The 25980-nt window shown below is 40.8% G+C and overlaps 1 protein-coding gene across 1 annotated transcript in view; it reads left to right on the plus strand.

Annotated features, from left to right (window-relative positions):
* GAD2 (glutamate decarboxylase 2) overlaps positions 1-24925 on the plus strand; it is a 38290-nt gene extending 13365 nt beyond the window's left edge. The window contains exons 8-16 of the mRNA XM_041408579.1: positions 9572-9651; positions 12744-12798; positions 14269-14385; positions 15485-15549; positions 19300-19378; positions 21068-21217; positions 22938-23045; positions 23993-24082; positions 24731-24925. Coding sequence (XP_041264513.1) covers positions 9572-9651; positions 12744-12798; positions 14269-14385; positions 15485-15549; positions 19300-19378; positions 21068-21217; positions 22938-23045; positions 23993-24082; positions 24731-24904 — 918 coding nt within the window. The 3' untranslated portion in view covers positions 24905-24925. The remainder of the gene's footprint in view (positions 1-9571; positions 9652-12743; positions 12799-14268; positions 14386-15484; positions 15550-19299; positions 19379-21067; positions 21218-22937; positions 23046-23992; positions 24083-24730) is intronic.
* Positions 24926-25980: the final 1055 nt, after the last annotated feature.

Consider the following 25980-nt stretch of genomic DNA (forward strand, 5'->3'; position numbering starts at 1 on the left):
TTAAGATATGCAAATGTCATTTGTCTCATTTATCACATCATGCTGATGATCTACCTACTTTAGAACCTGACTAAGGTTTCTCTCTGCCACAGTTGGATGCTCTTGAAAGACAATGGCCATGGAACAAGCAAATTGTAGGATCATAGAACACCCTGAGCTGGTAGGCATCCATCAAGATGATCAAGTCCAGTTCCTGGCCCTGTGCAGGACACCTCAGAAACCACAGCATGTGCCTGAGAGCGTTGTCCAAAAGCTTCTTGAACTCTGTCAGGCTTGTGCTGGTGACCACCTCACTGGAGAACTATTACAGTGCTCAACCACTTTCTGGGCAAAGGACTTTTTCTAGATATTAAACTTAAGCCTTCCTTAACTCAGCTTCATGCCTTCCCTCGTGGCCTGTCACTAATCACAAGAGTGAAGAGATCAGTACTTGCTCCTCTGCCTCCCCTGATGAGGTTGTTGAGGACCACACTGAGGTCTCCCTTCAGTCTCTCCTCCAGGCTGAACAGACCAAGTGACCTCAGCCACTCCTCATATGGATTCCCCTCCAGACCCTTCACCATCCTTGGAGGCTCTTCTTGGACACCCTCTAGCAGCTTAATGTCTTTTTAATATTGTGGCACTCAAAACTGCACGTAATATCCAAGGTGAGGCCGCCCCAGGGCAGAGCAGAGCAGGACAATCCCCTCCCTTGCCCTGCTGGCCATGCTGTGCCTGATGCCCCCAGGACAGGGTTGGCCCTCCTGGCTGCCAGGGCACTGCTGGCTCAGGCTCAGCTTGCCATGGGCCAGGACCCCCAGGTCCCTTTCCATGGTACTGCTCTCCATCTCATTCCCCACTCTCCACCTACAACCAGGATTGCTCCATCCCAGGTGAATAATCTGGCACTTGCCCTTGTCAAACTTCATATGGTTGGTGATTGCCCAGTCCTCTTAATTTATTGAGATCTCTCTGCAGGCCCTCTCTGCCCTTGAGGGAATCAATGGCTCTGCCCAGTTTAATGTCATCAGCAAATGTACATAGTATCCAGGTGAGTCCTGTGTCCAGTGAAGGTGTTGAAGAGCACAGGGGTGAGGACGGAGTTCTGTGGAACCCCAGCAGTGGCAGGTCACCAGTCTGAGGTCACCCCATTCAGTGTAACCCTTTGTGCCCATGTTGGTCACCCATTGTGTAACAGGGTTGTCCAGCTGTAAGCTGGATGCTTTCTCCAGAAGGACACTGTGAGAGACAGTATCAAAAGTTTTGCTGAAGTTCAAAAGGCTTACATCTGCTGGTTTCCTAGATCAGTGGGTTACCCTGTCGTAGAAGGAAATCAGGCTTGACAAGCAGGACTTTCCTTCATGAACCAATGACTGCATTGTCCTCCAGGTGTTGTGTTTCAGTGCTTCCCAGAATAATCCTTCCTGTGAATTTGTCAGTTACTGAAGTGAAACTAACAGGCTTGTAGTTTCTGGGATCCTTCTTCTTGCCCTTCTTTGAAGTTGGGATGATGTTCCCCAGCTTCCAGTCAGCTGGGACCTCTCCAAATTCCCAAGACCTCTCAAAAATCAGTGAGAAAGGCTTTATGATTACTTCAGCCAGCTCTTTGAGAATTCAGGCCCAGTAGATTTGTAGGGATCAGGCCCCCATAGGTTTGTAGGGATCTAGCTGGAGCAGCAGATCCATAGTATCATTTCCCCGTGCTCTGCATGCATGTAATGATAGTAAACAAAGCTTAAAGTAACTGTATGTGTTTAGAAACTTGGAGATTTTGGTTTTGAAATTTTCAGTCAGATGATTTTAATATCAGCAATTCTCATAGAAGGATTTCAGCATCCCAGATGAGACTCTATTTTCACTACTACTATCTAGAGTTTCCTGTCCTATAAATTAATGAAATTGTGTCACGGTTGCCACCACTACTACTGTAATCAGAATATGGCTCAGTCTGATGCCATTATAGGTTCAACTGCCAGTGGGGGAGAAGGGAAGGGAGGAGTAATTCACAGCGTTTGATTACTTCCCTAATTTAGGAGTGCATCATGTTCCAAAATTAGGAGCCTCACTCTTTGCACAACCAGTGAAGAGAAGTGCCTCTGGAGAGAAACTCAGAGCATTCAAATAAGAACCTAAATATTCCTGAATTTAAATGTTCTAAATCACCTTTGGGAGGGCTTCACCTACTTCTGTGCACTGACCAAAAAGAGCCTCCTCATGTACACAACCTACATTTGGTGCCTAAAATAGGTTATGTGATTATTCCAACTGTGCACGTTCCCAGCCAGCAAATTTTCTCCAACCCACAACTTAGCACACCCTGGTGCTGTTTGTTTCTGTTTCACCAGTGATGGTGAAGTACTTTGCAACTACTTGGGTAGGTCTTCCTCAGGTTTAATTTCATGTGACACACTTGCACTCAGAATTTCATTCAGTCCTCTGTATTCATCAGGGCAGCATCAGTCTTCTTTCATTTGCACTGTTGCAGGAGCAGTGATGCCCTTCAGAGCAGCTGTTCTGGACTGCACATGATGTAAGAGACCTTGACTAAGAGCAGAAAAAATTGATGGATGCCAGTTGTAAAAACCTATTTCAGTCTGTAATTTCAAACACAATGAAAAATCTGAAGTGAAGGCCTCCTCCTGTGTTCCAGCATATCAGCTTTAGGCTGCTGTAACTGTTCAGAGGAGTCAATCCCTTTTCCAGCATGAAGAAAGCTGCTGAAAGGGATAGCTGCCTTCTCAGAATATTTTAGTTGTTCCATTTGGCCACAAGGCAAGACCTGTTAAATTTTAACTGATTCCTTGTTGTGATTTTGACCTGCCCAACCAGCACTGTCTTAAAGAGTATCCAACAGTAGCTGGAAATTGTATGGAGCAGGGATTACACCTAGGAGGCAAAAGGACAGAGTCATGCTACCCTGAGGAGGAAAAGTGTGCAAAATAGGAAGTTTAGCTGGAGAGAACTAGGTGGGTTCAAGTCACAAAACAGCCTTTGGCCCTTTTCATTGCTAGTAAGAAAATAGCTTAAAGAGGATTGCAGAATTTCTGTGGACTTGATTAATTAGGGACTGTATGGGCTTAATCCACAGTTCAGAGAATGAAAAAAAGGCTGGTCATATTTGGAAAGACAGACATTTTTTCATCTTCTCTGTTCTCCAGCCCAGCAAGACTGTTCTCATGTAGTTCACAAGAGCTTTCTTACTTTCCCACTCATCTAGAAACCCCCTAAGAAGGAACATCTTGTCAGGTGCTCAGTGAGGGAATAGCAACACGCTTCTTATCATAGGTTTAGAAAACCAAGTGCAGAGCTAAGAACTGGCAGGTGATTCAATCTGATCTGACAATAAGGGACCTCTTCACCCTATTAGAGATCACAGAGGACACAGAGGAGACTCTCCTTGCCTCTGGCATCTCTCCATCTGCACTGCTCCTGTGTTGAAGTAGCTGCTGCTGAAGATTTCACTAGGAGTGCAGCTCTGGTGTGTGCTGACTGAAGGGGGGTCTGTTGGCTCTCCAGGTATCCATTGCAGGATACCTGGACACACTTGGAGGAACCTCATCCTCTGGGTGAGCACTGGAAGGAGAGGTGGTTTGTCTGGGGTGGTGGGGGAGCACCCTCCTGGCAACAGTGCACTTGGCATCCACACTGCAGCTGGTTCAGAGGAGGCACTTAGCAATAAATCACCTCTTCAGCTTCATGCATGCTGCTTTCCCTTTCTGGATAATCCCCATTAGTTGCAGGGAATGTGTCAAATGATTCCAGTATCCGTGGGAGAAGAGTGGCTTTGGAAGGTTTTTATCTGAACAGTTCCAGAAGCCTGCTATGGAGCTTCTTGGTGCTGATGCAGAAGGAAATTAAAAAGTGACTTCTGTGCCTGTAGCTTGATAGACCGTTTGACACAGGCTATGGAAGATTTTGGGTTGGTTTCTGTGTGGAATGAATGAAAATCTGATCTCTAATCTACTACTTCCATGATACGTGGTGTTGCCTTTTGTCCCTGCAACTCAGGAGACACTTTGCAGAACGGCCACCTGCCAGAAGCAGTCCAAGGGGTGTTGTGTGAGGTGCTGCTTCCAGAGGAAGACTTGAGGAGCCTGAAAGTCCTGTTTTCTATTTTGTAGCATAGACTACAAAGCTGTAAATTACACTCTGGGCAGAGTAAGTAGGAATTAGAGTTGTTTCCACCTAAGGAAACTTAAAATCAAACCGATGGATTCACACTTTTTTTTTCTTTGCATTACTTACTGCATAACAACTAGAAAATTATTTTTTATGGTATTTGAAGCCAGGGGGAAACTGAAAATTTGGTCTTATTTGAGGAACAACTTAACTCAGGTAGCACCATTCAAATCAAAGTAAAAACATTTTCTAGAAAAGTAGTGCTCTAGTGCAGCCAGTCCTAAAGAAGAAAATCATCATTTGGGTCTAATCCTTCATCTGGTATTGACCAAAATCCCTCATGGCTTTTACAGTGCCACAGTATTCTCCTGAACTCAGTGCAACATTTCTTATCACGTACAATGCTGCAAAACTATCTGCACTAGAAAGAAACCAAATGAGTCTTTCTGATTGGAAAAGCAGCGTGAAGTTGTGTGTTTGAAAAATGCTAAAGATGTGTATACTGGTATGTTTAGAAACATTAATATCCTCATTTCTCACCTCATACTAGCAAGTAACTTTAAAAATTGAATAGCAGTAGGTAAATGAAACCATAGAAAATGTATCTCTCATTGCAGTGTATTTAAAATTTGAGTGGGACACACTATGCTCTTTTTGTAGGTAATTGAAGGAGAAGCTGTAGCTTGAAATCAGATGATAAATATAGGATTAGTGTTGCTTAATGTTAATTGCCTGAAGTGTAAACATTTAATCGGAGTTAGTCTATACAGTTTTTACGGCCAGTAAAAAAGAACAAGATCTGCAGAAGACAGCTCATCTTAAGTCTTAAAGCAGGTGCCAAAGCCTTAAGAGATCAGTGCCTTCTGGAGGTACCTTTTCTTCCCCCCCTTTGTGGGAGCCCAAACAGCAAGCCGAAACTAGCAACACATTTTTAGATTATTAAGAGATAAATAACTCAGCCTACACATCCAGGGATTGCACAATGCTTAAAGCTCAAGAGAAGTGAATAGGAAAGTGTGTTCTTCTTTGCTGGTGGATAGGTGATAAGGTGAGGCAGGGGGTCCAGATCTCCTGGGCACTAGGCTGCCAGTGACAGATCTCAGGGGAATTTCAGCTGCAGGATGTCTGTCTTAGCTTGCTCAGCATTTGGAAACTGGTTACTGATAAGCCACCTCCACAAAGCTCATGCCACTCTGGGTTTATGTAAGCAAGGAGAAGCAGCAATCTGAAAAAACAGCCATGCCCCGTGGGGCTCATGGCATTAGGATGGTTGTTCGTGACAGCTTCAACCATGCCAGATGATGAGCGAGTAATTTAGCAAGCTATAAAAATAGAAGCATCTGTATATTGAAGCACTTTAGATAACAATGCTGTACTTTTCAGCATCATAGCATTTTTAATTATTCTTCCATTTTTCAGGGGGCCTATTCATTATTGCACGTGTAATACATTTACACTGTCTCTGCCTTACAAAGCTAACCATGTAAGAATGGCTATCTGGGGAACAAACCTATACCTAACAGCATTTGAAATTTTAGATAAAGGGAAAATTCCCCTGGCTCAGAATCACCGATTTTTTTTTTTTTTTCTGACTGTCAGTACACTCTTAGTCACTAATATCCATTCCTTCTCCTTCACCACTGAATTTCACCACATTGCTTCCCATATTTTCAGTCTTCCATGCACCCTTTGCAGAGTGTGAAGAGAGGTAGGGAGGAAGCCAGGAGGCCATAGTGACAGCCCGTTCCCACCTGTGTGTCCTCCTCTGTCTGCAAGCCCAGGAGAGTGGTGAAACTCCAGACTTCCAGTGTCCCCAAGCCTGGCTTTTCCTTCAGGCATCAGGGAGCCTGCACCTGTCCTCCCTTTGTTCCCTGGTTCTCCCACCATAAGGCTTCAGATCCGTGTAACCCTTACACAGCTGTGCTTTCAAAGGTGGTGTTCAGGCTCCCTTCTTGGTATGTCTGAAGAGTCTGTAGCCCTGGTATTTACAAAGGGGTCACATTTAATGTCCTTCCTTGTTAGCCCAGTTAAATCATCTGTGAATAGTTCTGTCTGATCAGGTTTATTTCTGCAAACCTTTTAATCTCTTTGACCTTTGGTTTTCTGTGTTTACCATTATATTACACAGGTGACCAAACTTTCAGCACCATTGCAGGAATAATAAACCAAAGTTTAATACTTATTATTGTGAAAGTTTTCTTTGGTTCTACAACTATATTTTTTGCTATTTTGCTTTCATTCTTGGCCTTTTAGAGCCTCTCAAGCACTTGGAGTAATTCCTGTGGTCTTGCCCTAAAACATGAAAACATAACAGCAGTCATATATCTGTGACTGTGTACATAGATTGAGCCATTTCATATTCAGAGTTTGTTTAGAAATTGTAATTGTATTTGCCCTTCTGTGCACAGACTTCTGTATTTCCTTACAATTTATTTGTAAACCAGTTTTGGTTCCTGACCACTGAATTCCCTTCAGTCTTTAAAAAACCTTCAGGCAACTGAGCTATCAGCACTACATTCATTTTTCTTCCCTGGTGCTCTTTTAGCAGTGCCATGAGACTTCTTAGTGAGGCAGCTGTGCTTGGCCATATTCCAATAGATGCCTTTGAGCACATGGGCTTAATTTCCTTCCTCAGAGTAGACCATTTAAATCTGTCTTTTCTTTTTTAAGGCACTTTGAATAGTTCTGGTTCTCTTAGTAGAAAAACAAATTGCAACAGTAAATCTTTTTTAACTAGTGTGGAGTAAGGAGCAAAATTAATGAATGTAATGTCATCAACTCAAACCCCAGTGAAATATATCTGTGCCTCTTCACTCCTAAATCTCTACCTGCATTTATATATTTACACCACCCAGTATGTGCACATCAGTTTGTGTAATACATGAATAAAAAACAGATTAATTTTTTTAAGTATATGAATTCGGTTCTATCTTCATATAACATATCTGTGAACTGTCCTTATACTGGCAATATTTTTGCTCTGTTTTCAATTTTTGCAAACTTCCAAGATACTTTCCTAAACTTGGAATTTTTTATAAGCCTCCTCCTGCCAATAGCCATTTCATGGGCTCTTCTCCCAGCTCTCACAAAGTTGCACTGCTCACAGTGCTCACTGCCCACAGGGCTCAGGGAGGACTGGGAACAGACTTTTGTATCTTTGATGTTTAGAGGTTTTTGAATTGGTCACAATCCAAGCCTTCATCTACAGTGCTTTTGTGCTGGGAAAAAGTCCACTGAATTTACTGAAGCTGATGAAACTCACAGAAATGCATTTGTCCAAAAATTCAGTTTTGTGAAGGAAATAACATGCCATGAAAAATGTCAGTGTGATGGCTGAGCTGTGATGTTCAGTGTATAAATACTTCCTAGCACCTTGTGACTCCCAGCTAGAAAAACAACAGAGCAAACTCCAAGATGGACATACCAGTGAGCAGTGGCTTTAATAGGCTGGATGACGTCTGGGTGTTCAACATCTGCAGTGTCTGGAGTACTGGTGGCTGCAAAAGCTGTACATTTCCCATTCTCACAGCGGATATCACAGGACTTTGTTCAGAGAGAAGGGGTAGAAACTTCTTCACCTGATGTCATTCAGCACCCTCTCCAAACCAGCCACCCTTACTCTGGATGAATCTTTGCCTGGAGGTGCCTGTTTCCCCCTGAGTGCAGAGGAAGCCTACTTGATGATGTCAGCTTGGTTTGGCTACCAAGGGACAGGCACAAATCCCCTGTGGCTCATCTAAGTGATGAGTATGCCTTTCATTTATCATCAGTTCATGTGAGAGTCAGTCCAGTGTGTGTGTATGTTGACTTTTCAGAGTGTGCTTAGTTCAGGGACTGGGGTGGTTTGCTGTGCTAGTACTTCAAAAACTGATTTTACATCTAGGCAATGTGTTGACTGGCTGCTCAATACACATTGTTCATACACTGCAGCCATGTCCCACAGGGAAAAGCTGTACCAACCCAGTGCATTTAAAAAATAAATCTAGTATTAAAAATATTTACCTGAGGAAGCATTTTCAAATTGTCCATATATCATCAGTGAAACATGACTTAAGAGCAATCTGAACTTCTTTAAAATCTCTGGATATTGAAAAAGTCAGCAGACATAATGAAAACATTAAGAATTTCAGCCAAAATGGTGAGAATACAGGGATATAAAAAAAGGAGTTTGTACTGGAATTTCTTAACCATAGCAATCTTAGCCATAGCAGTCAAGCCTCTGTGAAAACTACTGCCTGAGAAATTTTTAAAACACAGAGGTTTTTTACTTCTGAAGTTGGATGTACATGTTTCAGTTCTTCTACTCTTCTTCCTCTTTCATTAAGTTGGTTTAGAGTTACTGTAATTTTCAAAGTGTTCATTATGTATAGAATCCTCTGGCATGCAGTGAATCTGTGCCCTCGTGGCCTTTAGGTGAAGTCCACACGTGTCACATTGTGCCAGTCTCTCCCCTACTGCTCTCTGCTGCTTGCAAATACTCCCTTGACAAAGCCATAGTGATTGCTTCTTTCCTTTGTGATCTGCAGACTAGGTCTTCCTTTCTTCTTTAACACTCTGGACACTTAAAAAGCCTTGTTAGGTTTTTGTCTTCTGGATCGTTTTTATAGTGTTACATCCTCAGCTAATGATACTGTAGTATCTAAAGAATTTCCATTTTTTCAATGTTTAATAAACTGTAGTTAAAATTACTTTAGACAATATTGTTAACAGGTGGGCTTGAGTTAATACAAAATCAGATTCTTGGGGCTATAATTTGATATAAAACTGTTGAATTATCATAGTTACTGGGATTCAGTTTAGGATTATACACCAACACTAGCTTGGGAGTTAAGTCCTATAAGCAAGAGAAAATTAGGCTGACATGCACTCCAGTATGTAACTTACACATTTTATTTTGTACATACAGATTAAGTAATAGTCTTACAATAATAATAATAATAATAATAATAATAATAATAATAATAATAATAGCCCTCTTCTGATTTTAAACTTCAGTAGCTCTCTTTATTAGTAGGAGTTGTTACTGGCTTTCACTGGCATGACATCACAATTAGGATTCCTATATTCATTTCTCTCTTTTTCTCTGGGCAGAAGATACATTGTAGTACATGACTCTGGGCATCACAAACTAAATGAATTCTCTAGGGAAGACTATTTTGTTTCAGTAAATCAAGCTCACAGCTGAATCTGTACAAGCACTAGAAGCTGCAGGTATGCATCAAGGTCCAGCATGGACCACAGTTGTGTCTGTAATATTCCAGGAGTAAACCCAGATTAGAGTGATTTTGCTGTTCCTCCAGTTGATGGTAGTGACCTGCTTCGGGGCCTCAAATTACAGTGATCGGTTTCCAAAAGGGCTCTGAATGTAATTACTGCCTTGTGGGACTTCTTGCTGAAGGATTTGCAAGAGCAATATATTAAACTAAATAATAAATAATTAAACAAATAAATAATAATAAATTTATTTTTTCAGAGTCACTTTTCTGTGAAGAAAGGAGCTGCGGCCTTGGGTATTGGTACAGATAGTGTGATTTTGATTAGATGTGATGAAAGGTAAGTAAAGATGTCAAATATGCCTTTTATTGTGATGCATAACAGAGAATCATCAGGTGCTCATCTCAGAGTATGTAGGATGTGGTCAGCAGTGCTGTTTGTCATAGCACTGTCATCTTCATCAGCTTTACACTAATTTATCCCACTTGAGGAACTGGCTCTGTTAGTAGCTTCTTTATGGGTCCATTTTTGGAGTTCATAAAATATCTTAAAAGTTCCTTTCCTCAGAGGTTTCTGATTTTTTTTTTTTTTTTTGTTTCATTCTGATGTGAAACAGGATATCAGACTAATATCATTCTTTACATTTTCTGCTAAGAAACCAGGAGGAAGCTTGTTTTGGTCAATTCTCACATTTTGATCCATAAAATTGAGCTGAAGTGGGCCTTTTGTAGGAATAAAATATTTAGGAGCATTTGCTATATAATTCTACTACTCTGTGCCCCTACTCTCTTTCTCAGCTGGATTGCATTCCCCTCAGTGCCCTTGACAGGGACACGTTTGTGGTGGGATGTGAAGAGAAGGATCTTGGCAGCATTGTGGGAAGCATAGGCTAAGAAGGATGGTGGTCCCTGGAAATCAACAGCTCAGGAGGCAACTAATCTGCAGCTCACACAGGCTCTGAGAAAGGGTGGTAGACAACTTACTGCTTAACACACCCAACTAAAAGGTTTCAATTTGCTGTGAAAACCCATTTTGAGAAAAAAAAAAAGGTATATTAACAAAATCAACATGTTCTGATAAAAATTTTCTGGTTTAAGGAAAACACTTTCTATGGGATAAAAAATTAATAGAACAATTCTTACTGATTCTGTGGAGAGTCTTTCCAATAGAAAATGCTATTTGAGTCCCTCACTGTTATAAGGTATTTAATAAATTACATCTCTAACAGAAATGGAAGGCTTTGCTGCTATCAAAATATTCTGCTCCCACATTAAAAAACATGAATCAAGAAAGCAATTTACAGTGCTTATCACAGTGCCTGTGTATTGACTTATGGCCCTATTATCTCTTTATTAACAAAAGACCGAACACACCTTGAAGAGGATTTAATGACGTCAGAGCAACCAACACGTATCAAAATAAATCCCCAGTTGTTTCTGTTCACTAGAGGTGGATGTGGATCAATGAAGCTGTGTCTTCTTTTTCTCCTTGTGCGAGTTCAGCGTGATGGTTTTCTGTGAAGACCACAAAGGTTGGCCTGCCCACGCTGAAGTAAACAGCAGGATTCCTGTGTGTCTCACAGACAGCACAGGGATACAGCAGATTGTTTGCATAGGATGTGGTGTGGTTGAGAAGAGCCTCTGTGAAGATGTGGGTCTGTGGAAGGAGCACGTTGATATATTTTGATGATTTCAGTATGACCAAGCATACTTCCCAGTGCCTCTTTCCCATTCTGACCCACACCTGCCAAGTTTGCCTTGTTTACCTGGTAAACCTTGACATTGCTTGGGTATTGCACTCTCCATTGCCATGAATTTTGATGTGACAAGAGGCTGAATAATTGCTTGCTTTGGTAAAAAAATTTGGGCAGGGAAAGCATCTGCCCAGTTCTGTGTATGTTTCTGTGCACAAGCTCACTAAATCAGAAACTATTAAAGATCAACATTTAAATTATGTTTTGAAGAGGAACTCCTTGCCCTCCTTTGACATGGTTTTATTTTCTTTATTCCTCTAATGATCCCCGGAACATTTTTGGAGCATTAGACTACTGCTGCTTTTGTCTGATCAGATACATGTGTCTGGGGGGAGCTCACGAGGAGCTGAATACTCTTTAGACCTTGCACTTCTGCAAGAAAAATTTGGGTTAATTTTTAGATTTTTAGAGCTTTATATTTTTAGTTATTCTTTCCATATTCCACTGTTTTGAATATGCAGGAGAGATTTCACAAAAAAAAACTCAGCAGTATAAACCCATTTCTACTTAAATAAATACCATCTTACTGTAAGGTCTGTGAGGATGGAAACTTACAAAACCAATAGTACCTTATTACAATAAATTAATAATTTTTAAAAAAGGACATGCATCCAAATGTCATGAAAACAGTTCAAGGGTTTGTATGCAAAAGAAAACTAAAACTAATAGGTGTATTAGTTTCCACTTCATTTTAAGCTTCAATTAAGGTTCTTTTTTTTTTGTAGCAGTGGGAAATGAGGGCCTAGTGAAAGAAAAAAATCTGAAGAAGTCTTTAAAAAGTCTTTTAAAATTCTTTAAAAGTTTATAACATTCTCAATGTACAACATTTAAAGCCGGTGAAGACTATTTCTGTAACATGGGAATCTATCATGTTTGTATTGCTGGTATTCATAGTGCCTCTTCTTTTATTGTGTTATTTGCTTGTGTCTAAAGCAAAGAAAACAATAGCCTTAATATTCAGTATCAACACTGTTTTACCTTGCACCTAGTTAATTTACAGGATTTCCTAAATTAGCCTTCAAGCCTTACCCGACTGAATCTGACGTAGATGGTTCATACTCTAGGTGTTGCAAATACATCAGTGCAAAGAGCCTGGCAGTGCATTTAGCAGGTCTAGACTGGCAGCTTCTCACACCTTGCTTCCAGGAAATGCAAACATGTAATTCACTAAAGCGTGGGAAAGTCACCCAGAAAGGTGTTCATCCCTGGGAAGGGAGCACAGAGACAGCTGCTGACAGCACCACTGACGTGCACTGCCCAAGGCTGTGCAGCTCTTCTGGCATTTTCTGTGCCTGCTGAGAGAGGAGCATGGGATTTGGCATCCAGTGAACTTCTTGGGACACTGGGCTGAGCCTCTCCCTGGGAGGCTAAAGCTTCTTCCCAGGACTGTAACTTCAGACAGGACCAAGAGGCTCCAAGGAGCAGCATCAGTCTTTAATGGGATGGCCACGAGGTTCTTTCTCTCAGTTACCATCACTATATTGATGCAAATATTGACTAAATAAATAGGGTAAAAACTCAGACTAATGGACAGAGTCTCTCTGTGCTCTTCGATGGAGCATAACTCTTGGCCAAAAAAGTTTCTTTGCTCCTTCTTTGGGTTTCCTATTAAGTGAAGAAGTAACAGCAAAAGTTGATTTCAAGATCCGGTTACTGATATAACTCTCTCTTGCTCCAGAGGGAAAATGATCCCATCAGACCTTGAAAGAAGAATTGTTGAAGCCAAACAAAAAGTAAGTTTACCAGCTTTTCTGCTTCCAAAGATGAAAAAACCCCAAAGAATGGTAAAGCCAGTTGTTTGCTTTCCTTGGTAAAACAACACAGGCTTGCTCATTAAGTTTTGATTTATTTCTTAGAAATGCAGCCTGCCACTTACTGAGGCAAGAGTTGCTGAGAAAATAAGTTTAGAACTACTTTATAATATCCATGAGCTATTTGGCTTTCTTTTTTATATTATGTTTTCCATAATATCCTCCTCTTCTATATTATCAGCCTATGATGCAGCTTCTCAGCTGAATATTGTCAAAACCTGATTCATCATTTTGGGGAATTTGTTTTATTTTAATGCATTGAAAATAGTTTTCATAGACTCACCAAATCAATGTAAGGTAAACTGAAATCCACATATCTCTAAAAATGCACACACTTTTGGATTTGTTCACTGAGAGAAGCTAGAATTAAAACATCAGATTAAAGTATGCAATTAAAGAAAGCCCTGTGCTTTCAGCATTTATATTCACTAGACACACAGCAGCCAAACCTGATTAATAACACAAATCTTCATTAAAAGCACATTTTTCCAATAAAAGCAATACAGTAGATTAAAAAAAATAAGGCAAAATGGTAATAGAGTGCCACTCAAACCTACTGACAGTTGCAGAAGGAAGTTTGGAATTTTCAATAGTTTGAACCCCAGTTCTGGAAAAACAAAAACAAAAACAAAACAAAAAAAAAAAAAAAAAAAAAACAAAAAAAAAAAAGGGAACCCCCCTTATTTCTGGAAGAAAACAAAAAAAAAAAAAAAAAAAAAAACCAAAAAAAAAAAAGGTAGCCACTCTTGATCTCTGAGTACTCCTTATAAAATCAACATAAGTAAAAATGAAATTAAAATGAAACATTTCTATAAACTTTAGCAGACCATAGTCCCTGGCCTCTGAGGAGGCTGCTGCTTTACCTCAGGAGAGCTGTATCCCTGCTGTGCGTTAGGGATGGGGCTGGAGCACCTGCCTGCCCACTGCCCCAGGAGACTCCCTCAGACACGATGTTCGCACTGGCAAAACTGGGGCACCTCATGGCCAGACACTCACGGGGATAACTGCAGTGCAGCCCAGGGCACAGTCCGCCAGAAGCGCGTCTCTCACTGTGGTGCCTGGTTGAGTTTTGTTTATGTGACATCCTGCAGTGCAGACTTTCTTGTTTCAGGCAGGTGGTGTGAAGCAGAATTGTTCTGTTGAGCCCTTACCTGTCTCATGCGTCCTAATAAATGGAGGATACTGGTTTGGAAGTTTGCTGCCACCTTAAGGTAGAAACTGTAATATCGCTGGTATCTAAACGTGGAGAAAATCAGTGTAACAGAGCAGGGTTGGCCTCTGGCAGACACTTGTGGGGTCACTGTGGGGACAGCACAAGGGGAGCTGGCGCTGCCACGGGATGAGGGGGCTGCAGCATCTGACCCTGCATAACATCTCTCTGCTTTCTTGAAGGGATTTGTTCCTTTTCTGGTGAGTGCCACAGCTGGGACAACAGTGTATGGGGCATTTGATCCTCTCATAGCTATTGCAGACATCTGCAAGAAATACAAAATCTGGATGCATGTGGATGTAAGTACCATCGTACATGGAGGGCTGGATTACAAGGTGTATTAACACTAATTTATTCATTTTGGAGAATGTTGTCTTGTACAAAACCCATTGTATTTAGTTCCTGTAGTTAAGTCTAACATTCAAGCACTAACTTCCCACTTCTCTGAAAGGCTCAGGTCAGGGGGATATTTTAGGAGCTGTGACTGTAGTTGTACTTGTAGCAACTGGGACACTTAAGTTGACCTAGTTTTGGCTTTCAGCTTTATCTTTAAATGTCATTAGTGAAGAAATACGTAAGAAGTATACTGAGCACTGGCTCAGCTTCTGCAGCAGCTGCAAAATAAATACATAAGGAAGAGGATACATTTGTCTGGAATAAAGTACTGCAAATTGCTGATCAGGTTAATGCAAGTGCTAGGGAAATTTATCAGATTGGCTTCTTAGCTTTATCCAGGCTCTTGCCAAGAAATCTTTCTGAAGGATCATCTTTCAGCCCTAGAATATCTTCTATGTCATTTTTGCAAATCCTTTCCCCCAAAAGGCTTGGTAATTGACTTCCCATAGGTTTGAGAGTCTTGATTTTGAATTACTGTGTCAGCCAAAATCAGTCCATTCAAAGGAAGAATTTGTATTTATCTTAAATACTTCTCAGTCACATGAAATGCCTGCTTGTCCCAGACCTCTGTGAGGAAAGCATATGAGTAGAGAGCAAGCAGTAGTGGGTGCAAAATATTATGAAAATTCCCCTGAGCAGCTGAGATCCCAGCCTGGTTTGTTATTATAAGTTAGTGACTACAAGAGAAAAGGCGGCTGACCCAGGAGCAGATCTGCAGGTCATTAATTACAGCACGGGCAGCCCCGTGTCAGAGGAGGGGGTGAGTGAGGGTTTGCAGATGATGAGGGTGGGAGCCTGGATTAGGGGCTATTAACTGCTGCTTCCAAGCTACTGCAAGAAAATTGTTATCGCAGCTCATGCCTCAGGCCCCATCTTCCATCAGGTCATTTTGGAATGTGCCACTTCAGTGAGATAAAAAGGGTCCCAAACTGATGGGAAGGCACAGATGTCATCACGGAGGAAAGCAGAGCTCTCATTAAGATGATGTGTCTTGCCTTGCAGGGAGCATGGGGTGGTGGGCTCCTGATGTCGAGGAAACACAAATGGAAGTTAAATGGCGTTGAAAGGTATGGTTTATTAGTATCAATAAAAGGCATTTATTAAATGCATTTTAACATACTTGTGATTACCATAGCAATGCCTGTAAAAATCAAGGATCACTGTTAGCTCTGAGATATAGTTGAGAGAAATCATATAAACTGTCCTTCCAGTTGAAGCAGCATTGCAGAGTGCCTGTGTGACAATTTTTTTTTGAAATATAAGCAGCAGACATTCCATGCTTGTTTCTCTCTTCTCCCGCCATACACTCACAGGTCCAGAATAGTTTCTGCAGCATTTTCTGATTCAGCATCCAACATGAATTAGCAATTTCATTCCTCTCAGAAGTGAATCTTGTAGGTCTTGTGCACTGAAGTATAAAACTTCTAGTATAAAATGTGGGTGCTCCCGCAGTTAGGACAGATGTCCTGCTCTGTCACTTCAGGAGAGAATAGCCCTCTCCAGACTGTGTTATCGGTGTCTTCAGTAAATCTGTACCTGGATATACACACCGTTGTAGTCATAAGCTCATAAACACTGCAGGTAATGCAGATGAACATAAGTGATGCTAGTTCAGGATGGAAGGACTGAGCTTAAACTAAAAAACAGCTGGTTGCTCAGAAACATTTAGTTAAGCTGTGGAAATCCTTTCTATAGATGTTGAGATTTATCTACATTCAAGGAAAGACAAAAACATTCAGGATTTCGGTGAGCCACAAATGAGTGGAAGCTCAGAGAGTATTTAGACAAATTTCAAAGGTGCTAGCCCTGTTTTTTATTCTTCCCAGTCACCTATTTAGTCCACTTTCTAGAGGCAGTATACTGGGCTGGATGGAGTCACTTACATTTCTGTATTTACTGAATCTCATGATATTTGGGAGTAAAGCATTACTCCCTTCCTCCTTCTTTATCACTAAATCAAATTGCTGTTCCTTGCCAATTAAAATTACAAACAACTTCCTCATCCTGATCCTGGAGATCAGGAGGATACCTTGATGATTCAGTTCTTTTCTCATACATCTCTCATGCAAAATTTGGAAAGCAGCCTATGAGTCTATGATTTCATTTAGTTAAGACTGCCTACAGTACTCCAGACTTACACATCATGCATTAAAAGGACAAATATCGAGCAAGCAAAAATCTACCTCCATTGCCTTTGAGGGCAGAGTATGAAACAAAGGATTTTCCTCTCAAATTGCTGTCCAAATTGTGCTGGAATGAGAAGTTCAGGTTTAATCTACTTTGGAGCATTTTCCACATAATAGCTTTAGATACAGAACTCTTATTAAGTGCTTTGATAAGTACCATCTCAATATGCTTGGCAGTGAATTAAGGAAATTTAGTATTTTGAATACTGCTCCTCTCCTTGCTGGACACAGTGGTTCATGTCAGCTTGTCCAAATCTCAAGTGTGGGAACCTTTAGAGCAGACATTTTAAGCACCTTTCATGGTAGATAATGGAGTCATCACGGGTCTGAGTAGAAGGGAACTGAAGCTGTTACTCATGTTTGATGGGAGAGGGAACATTTACTGCTGCACACTGTGCCCTGAGTACTCACATCCTTCTGCTAACAGTCAGCCCAGCAGAAATACTCCTGTCACAGGAGGAGGACTTGCAGGACTGTCCTTACCATGCCCTCCAGTCTCCCCAGGGCAGATTTCAAGGTGCTGGAAGGAGCCCTGAAGGAAGCACAAGCCCCAGTGTGTGGAGCAGATAGGTCTGGCCAACATCAGGAGCTCCAGCCTGGTGTCCCCTGCGCAGAGGCTCAGGCAGGGGGTCACAGCGGCATTGTGTGCAGTGAGTGAATGCTCCCTTAGAGGGTCTGAGCATCCTTCCCGGGGCTGTGGCTGCTCAGTGATTGCATCAGTCTGTATTTCATGATGGCTCAGGACCAAATTCTGCCAGTCATGAATCTCTCCTGTCATCCATTTGAAATCTGTAAAGGAAAAACTTTTTTTTCTATCTTTGACTCATAGCCAAAAAATTACATAGGTTCTTGGTGCTCAGTTATTTGGGCAAACGTGAGATGCTTTTGGAAAACATCTGTGGATTTCTGTAGATTTTTTTATTTTTTGTCTTGGTCAGCAATTTCTTCAAATGCATACTGATGACAGAAGCCCAAAATAACTGATAACAAATGAAAAACGGTGGATTTTTATTTTACATAATTAATTCTTTTTCTGCATGCAATTGGTATGTAATTAGGTAAATAAGTGACCGTAGGGTAAATTAAATGTTTTAGACAGATAATTCCCATCTGGCTGTTGTCAGTAAGTAACCCTATTGCTTGAGAAAAAGCATACCACTATTGTTACTTAGAAGTCTCTTAAAGAATTTCCATCTGATTTTGCATAGGCACAAATAAAATTTAAAAGTATCATATCAGGGGAAATTCATAGACCTGAGTGAATGTTCAGAACCATTAGCTTTGGTGCTGTAATCAGATGACTGACTGAGCTGATTAAAAGCTGCCAAATACTCAAAAAGCCAAGCCAAGTGGCCAGATGTTGCCTGTGGAAGACTGTTCCCTACAGATTTTGCATCAGGCACTTGTACAGTCCTATTTAAATAGCAAAGAAGAAAGCACAGAAGTACTGCCTGATGTCCATGTGAATTTTGAAGTTGCTTGCTTTGAAGGAGTGGAAGCAATTTGACAGGAGTTGCATAAACCTATAGCACTGTCTCCAAGTCCTACACAGGAAAACACTGCTCGGTTCTAACCTGCTCACCTCTGTTTGCATCAGTGTTACCTGCAAGTGTTTCCTGGGTCCTTTAAGTATTCCCATGCCTCAGTTGACTGATTTATACCAATTTATACTATCAAAATACAAATCACTTCACTAGATAATATCAATGCACTATTGTGTCCTTGACAGCTTGCCAAATAGGATGCAAATATATACTTTTATCAGCTAACTCATCATATGTAACAATAGTAATTATAAAATAGCCATTCGAGCATAACACAAAATTAAAATAATAAACAACTGGACAATCTTCCATTCTCCCCTCATCGCAGTCCCAAATGCCTCTTCTCTAGACTCTATTGTGTCAGCCCTCCATTTGTTCCCAAAACCTAGGATGACAGAAGTTTTTCCAACACGTGTCCTGAAGGGAGGCAGAATCAGACTCTTTTCTGGCAAGATCGGTCAGTTCCATGCTTATTAGTATAGTTGTGTGAATTGCTGTAGCTAAGCAAAAATTAGGGAGCTATGAAATTTTACCGTTATCAGAGCAGTAAGAAAAATTACTTTGGGCCAGCTTTTCTGGGTTACTCAGAGACTTAGTGATACCCAGAAGTATTTCAAGGATTTTTTTAAAATGCTTGTGTGAGCTAGTTACTAAAATCTTGACGAAACTGGACTCTGAGGGAGGGAGATCTGCTGGGTTGCCAGCTTCTTATCTGCCTCTTTAATTGACTGTGCAATTTTAGAAAGTTCATCAGTCAAGTGCGTGTTTTTAGGAAGTTTGCCCTATGTTTGTAAAGTATAGATGGCTCCCCAGAAAGTTTAATGCTGATTAAATTTAGTGGATAGAGCAATTATCCTGTGGTAATTTGCCAGGATTGTCGTCCAAAAGCCAACTGGAGTGGATTAGGTCCCCTGTGAAGGCATTGCTTTCCTAATATCAGCCATGATTATTATCAGCTTTGGTTGCTCAGAAAAAGGAAAAAAGTGAGTATTGCTTCATGTTCAGTATCATTCTTATTATTTCTAAATGCCTCTGGGGTTTCATCACATAGTACAATGTCTGAGTTTTGTGTGGTTTTCTGTCCCAGGGCTAACTCAGTAACCTGGAACCCTCACAAGATGATGGGCGTCCCACTGCAGTGTTCAGCCCTGCTAGTAAGAGAAGAGGTATGTCACAATACCATGCTTCTTTGCTTTTTCTGGCATTTTACTTCGGAAAATCCTGGGTATTTTCTTCATAACAGTGCCATAGCTAATACTTGCTAATGTGATGAGGATTGTAACAGGAACTGAGAAAAAGACCTCTGTTTATATGCTTCAGCCATGACTGCAGAAGGAATTAAAGCAGATGTCTAGCAAAAATGAGGCAATCAATGGCAATATCTGTACAGAGTTTTGTGATGTTCTGTTCTAAATGTCCGTGGTTAAGCTGTGGCTGCATGACTCTGTAACCCCACTCGTTGCTGTTTAGCATAAGATGTAACTGCAGGTGAACTGTGGTCCTCTTGGGGTGAAAGTTGTGGTTTACATGCAGCACAACATTTGGTCCAGAATCGAGGCATCATTACACTTTCTAGACTTTTATAGTATTCCTACCCAGCTTTGATCTATATATCCACTTCGGGGCACATGGAAGTAAAAATGGAACACTAAGTGCACTTGGAATAAAAAGTAAATGTTTCATTTAGTGCTAGAATTTGAATTCCCCTTCAAGCCTGTAATTTTCATATAACCATCACTGACTGGGACAGCTGCCGTACAGCCACCACTTAATAGACCAGCTATCAAAAAGCTGGTTGCTGTTTTGCTAACAGCTGTACAACAGATTGTATACAAAGTGATTGCACTTAGGAAGAGAGAAGCTGGCTTTTATTTGCCCTCTGGGTCAGTTCCCCAAGACAAAGCCTGCCCAGCTGAAGTCAGTACCATCCCTGACTTCTAGTGAGAACAGATGGTTCAGATTTGGAGAAAGTCAATTCATTTTCCCCCTCTCATTTTGCTATCTCAGTTTTGAGTTACACATAAAGATTAGACTTGATGATAAACAGCCATGTTATGATTCTTCTTGGACTGGAAATTGCCATTTTAGGCAACAGCCCTAAGGTGTGCCATAAAATTGGTTGAGATCTTAACTAGAGCCAGAACATGGCTCTCTGCATTTTACTTAAAAAAGTTAAAAAGGAAACCTCATGCTTTCATGAGCCAGGTTTCCTCACCTTGTTGGCTTCTGTCTCTCCCACAAAGTTATCTCTTAGAATGGTATGTTGCAGCCCAGAAATAGGTCTAGCTGGGTTTTTAAAGGCCAGATGCTCTTCTGTCTGTTCAAAGCTTTCTATACCTCTTAAGCATTCAATGTACAGCTGAGGGCTTTGCAGAAAAGAACTGTTCCTACAAAGAAAGAAAACAATAAAAATCAGAATTTTAGAGACCAAAGCAATTGAAAAGTGCTGTGATATTCTTTAGATTAGTCACCAGTTGTCTTGGTCTGACTCAGAAAAGAAGCCTTCAAAGGAAAGGAGGAAAAGGAACCAGAACAAAGAAGAAAAGGCAAGATCCAAAAATTAAATTAAGCATAAGAATGCCAGAAGCACAATGTCCAGCTTTTTTTAAAAATTACTTGGATCTGGGAGTGGATTACACATTGCTGGGTCAGGTACCAAGGTGTCTTGGGAAGTGATAGGGATTAATGCATTGAGCAGCTAAGTCTGCTTTTGCGGGGTTTTTTGATCTTCCTTTTGCGCTGGGACATATATATAGCTGAATTTGGGTGTTTGTAATTTTTCACCCAAAGCAACCCTCAGAGCAGTAGTCAAATCTGTGCTGACATCCCTGTGCCTGTGTCTTTGTGTCCATAAGGGATTGATGCAGAGTTGCAATCAGATGCATGCCTCCTACCTCTTTCAACAAGACAAGCACTACGACCTGTCCTACGACACGGGAGACAAGGCTTTGCAGTGCGGACGGCATGTTGATGTCTTCAAGCTATGGCTGATGTGGAGGGCAAAGGTAGGACTGCCTGCTACACATTTGTTTGTATTAAAATAATGCACACCAGATACACTTGAGGGGTTTTTTTCTATAATCATAATTTTAGAAAATAGCTGACCTGAATTTCACATATAGAACATGAAAGACAGGACATTATTATTTTCTGGGGGGCTTATGCTTTTAAGGATGGAGCTTCAAAGCAGCACACATGATTTTGAAACTTGAAATCTATGGCTTTGCATAGCATTTGCCTTGTGTAACTGTAGGAGTCTAACAGCATAAATCATATACCTAGGAATGTTGTTACAAAGATTTCTGGAAATAAAAAGATGTTTTAATTATATTCAGAAATTAGACATGGCAAATCAAGATAGGAATACATAGTTTCATTGCATGCAGTAGATGTGAAGTAATCTTTTGAAGGAGTAGAAGAAAACTTATCAAAAACTCTTCACTGGGAAATCTGTGAACACTAGCTCTAATGATTATCTATATTGCTAAATAAGTTCTTGTGTATATTTCTTTTATCTATTGTGTCAGGTAAGGTTGGTTGAGAGGAGATGACATCACTGTTTTCATTTCCAGAAAGCCTTAAAGATTCTCATGTGCTTCATTAAACCTCTGAGGAGGTGTGGGAGTCTGTAAAGGAGGATGCAATAGCTGTAGTGCTAACTGGGGTCTGCAGAGTGGCAGGTGATTTTAGCCACGTCTCTTTTACTCCAAGCCTTTCTCCCAGGGCTACCTCTACTCTGTTTTGAAATCTTTATACACAGAGGGATAATGACATGGGCTTTTTAAGTCTGTTCTGCACTGCCAGAACAGATGGAGCAGGGACATGCATCCATTACTCAAAGACATTTCTCCTAAGGCCCATTTTTTTCAATATACCTTGCACTGCTTTTTCTCTTCTCACACTCTGCTTGTAATATTAACATTACAAAATAGGGTGTGTGTTTCTTAAAGAGTTTATCTATCCCAGCTGTTTATTCCCCTTCCTCCCTCTTGAAGCTGCATCCTTTGTTTGAGGCATCACAGTTGGTGATTGCAGGAACAATTATGATGTCACAGAGAGGATTATGACTTCTGCCAGGGAAGAAAAAGCAGGCTTTTCTGCAGCTCTTAAAAACACAGCTTCTGAGTTGGTACGGTATCTGTTAGAAGAGAGAACACTACAGAGGCAGGGTAGTATCTAAACAAAGTGTGCATTTCACAGGCATTAGACTGGGCTCTAAAACTGTATCTACCCGCTCTGTGCTTAACTAAAAAAGAAAAAAATTATTCTTGGAAAGTCCCCAGCATATCATTCGTGGAAGATGAAAATCCCCTATCCTGAAAATAGTGGGAGACTCCCCATGTCTGGAACTCAACACCTCCTGAAGACCCCGCTCCGTGCCAGTCCAAGCTGTCCAAAACCACCCTCAGCCTCTCTCCAAAATCTGCCAAAGGCACCCTTTGAGGTGCTATTCAGGTTCTCAGCAAAATATTCCTGAGAACCAAGCAGGTACCTGATGCTTATTTTGCAGAGTTGGCTATAGGGGTGTCAGTGGCAAGAGCTAGAGACAAATGAGTTCTGCTTATCAAAGTGCCCTTCATCACATAGAATCAGATCCTTGGTCTCACAGAGACTTCCGAGAGGTGACTTCTGCTGATGTGTTGGCAAGTATTGCATGGTCCTTTTGCCCTTTTAATTCATAGAACAGATATTTACATAACTTCTTTTCTTCATCTCTCTGTAAAGGGAACCACAGGATTTGAAGCACAAATTGATAAGTGCTTGGAACTTGCTGAATACCTATACAATAAAATAAAGAACAGAGAAGGGTATGAAATGGTGTTTGATGGAAAGGTATGTAGCACAACTTCTTTTTCTCAGTTGGTCAACAGTGTTTGCTGCATTACCTATTGGGATGCTACCAAGAGGTCAAATCAAACAGCATGAGACAGAAAGGAGGGACCCGTGTAACAAAACCTCTTGTGCCAGTTCCTCTCTTCCTCATGGAATGCAGGGACAAGGAAGATGAGGCAGCCACACATAAGTGTTCAGTTTGCTCTGTTTAGCTCTTCTGAGACAAAACAACAGTATCTCAGCGTAACACAACCCACAGAGGCACAATGAGAACCAGATCTTTTGTTATAAAAACAAGTTACGGTTTCCTAATAGCAGGGTCTGTTAGGAGTGGGTGTACAGTACCCCACAAAATGCACAAAAAATGCACAAAATGTCAACTAAGTTCTCACTTTATGCCTTTTTGCTTAGTGGTCCCAAAGACGTTAAATGAGCTAAGATGCTGTGCTGCTGCATACAGCAGCTAGCTGAATCAAATTGAGAAGTAATACATTTCATTAAATGTAAGAAAATCTTAGACTATCTTATGCAACACCTGTGGCTCCTGTTTACAGAATCAGATTCTGTATTATTCTGTCATGTAATAAAAGTAAATTACACAGTCCTCACCTCTAAATTATCTGTAATAGACTCTTGTCTTAGCCACACGATCCCTTCAGCCCCTGGAGGGGACAGGAGCTGCAAAATCCTGATGCCTTTCAGAAAGGCATAGATATATTTGCCCAGCTGGATGATGTGTTTCTGCATCTGACACCCTGGGAATAAATTGCTTAAAATTATCTTTTCTGCATTAATAATGATGATGACTCTCAGTGGACCACAATAATGAAAACCATTGACTGCTGTCACAAGATGATGTATGACAGGGAGGGAAGGCATGAGCTTAATTTCAATTGAGATATTATGAGCATTTCTTACAACGTAAACCATTATTATTCTGTGCTTAGCCTCAGCACACCAATGTCTGCTTCTGGTACATACCTCCCAGCTTGCGTGGCGTGGAGGACAGCGAAGAGAGAACGAGCCGCCTGATGAAGGTGAGCGGTGAAACCCTCGCAGGCGGGCAATCCCTAGAATGATCTCCCAGGGGACAGGGCAAGGGAGGTTCTGGCAAATGACAGCCCCACGGTCATTTCACTGCAGGCCAGTCTGGCACCACCTTGCCCTGGTCCCAGGTGCGGTGTTCCCTGGCTGTGCCTGATGTCCAGAGCCCGGATTTGCTCCGTGTCTGTGCGCTGGAGGTACTGTCAGCTGCAGTCACTAAACACAGCAAGGGCAGCAAAAGCTCAGCAGTGCTACAGCGCCCTGGCATATGAAAACAATTGTAGCCATGTTGTGAGCAGTACAAAAAACAGCTACTGTGTCCCTGTCAGCAATATTGAGGGAGTAGCAGAGGGAAATTTCCCCAGTCGTTTAAAGAGCACGACAAAGAAACGAGATAAATTGAGTGCCTTTTCAGTGTGACATTTATTCCTTACTGGAGGTTAATGGTTGTTTTTTTTTTAATATTGGATGTAATTTCATTTCAGCTGCTTGTAGCTCTCCATCCTCTATAAAAAAAAGGAAGTACACTCTGTTTTAATAACAATGAGGTTGATGACAATAATGAAAATAATGATAATAATGATAATAATGACAATAATAATAGTCATCATCATCATCACCTACTTTCTGTTGCTCTGCAGGTGGCACCAGTGATAAAAGCCAGGATGATGGAGTATGGCACGACCATGGTGAGCTATCAGCCCCTGGGAGACAAAGTGAACTTCTTCCGGATGGTCATCTCCAACCCTGCGGCCACTCACCAAGACATTGATTTCCTGATTGACGAAATAGAACGCCTGGGACAAGATTTATAATAACTGGGTGTGAAAGTCTGTTCCTGGACCTCTAAGTAGACAATTAAGTTGTCACAAACTGTGCGAATGTATTTGTAGTTTGTTCCAAAGTAAATCTATTTCTATATTGTGGCGTTGGAGTAGAGTACAGTTTAAAATCAAGAAATATGGCTCCTTTAAAGTCCTTTCCTGAGTTTTAGAATGCCTCCTTAATAATTTGCTGCACAAAAAAGCTTCATTGAAACAAATAAGGAAGACCAGAAGATACTTAAAATTTTACCCCTAATTTTAACACAGTAATTACTTTAAATTAACAGCAATCAGACTGCATGATGCCAAAGTTGCCCAAAATTATGACAAAATCAGATTGGGGGAAGTGGGAGGGGGTGGTGAGATGAGGAATATACATGTTGTATGTTTAAAAGTGAAAGGATTTTGCCTTTTTCGTAGTATTAGAACAGAATTTCTAATTTACCTGTAGTAACATTTCAAATGTATTTAAATAAGTATAGTTTTACAAAAGGAAATATATATATATATATATAAAAAATCCTATTTTGTAAACTATATATTTTTATTTTTTATGGGTTATAAAACCGCAAGTACAGAAGCTGAAAATTAACTGGGATTCTTTTTCTTTTGGTGGAGGTGCCTCGAATATTTATTACTGCTTATTTTAAAAGACAAGCCCACGTAATACATTCTTTCTCCATGTCATATGGATTGTACATCTCCAGGTCGGTTACTGAAAAACCTCAAGAAGACTGCAGCTCTTACAACCACTTAATAAGATCAATTACAGTACAACAATAGGATGCTATTATTCCTAATTATGTTTCCCACGTGGCCTAAGCAGACGCACAATCAATATACAGTGCTAACCAAGACTGAAATAAGGTTGTATTTGGATGGTTTCTGTGTTCTGTGTTTAAAAAGCCTATTTAAAAAAAAAGGCCACGTCTGAGTAAATTCTTATCTCAAAAATATTTCTGCTGTGAGCAGTCCCAAATTACATTGAAAACCTCACAGCTACATTAAGAAGGTGAAGATTTCTTACAGATGTACAGGTCTGCAAGACAAAGCCTAAATTAAATGTG

Source organism: Onychostruthus taczanowskii, unplaced genomic scaffold (assembly GCF_017590055.1).
Source record: "Onychostruthus taczanowskii isolate IOZ18803 unplaced genomic scaffold, ASM1759005v1 scaffold3, whole genome shotgun sequence".
NCBI lineage: Eukaryota > Metazoa > Chordata > Aves > Passeriformes > Passeridae > Onychostruthus > Onychostruthus taczanowskii.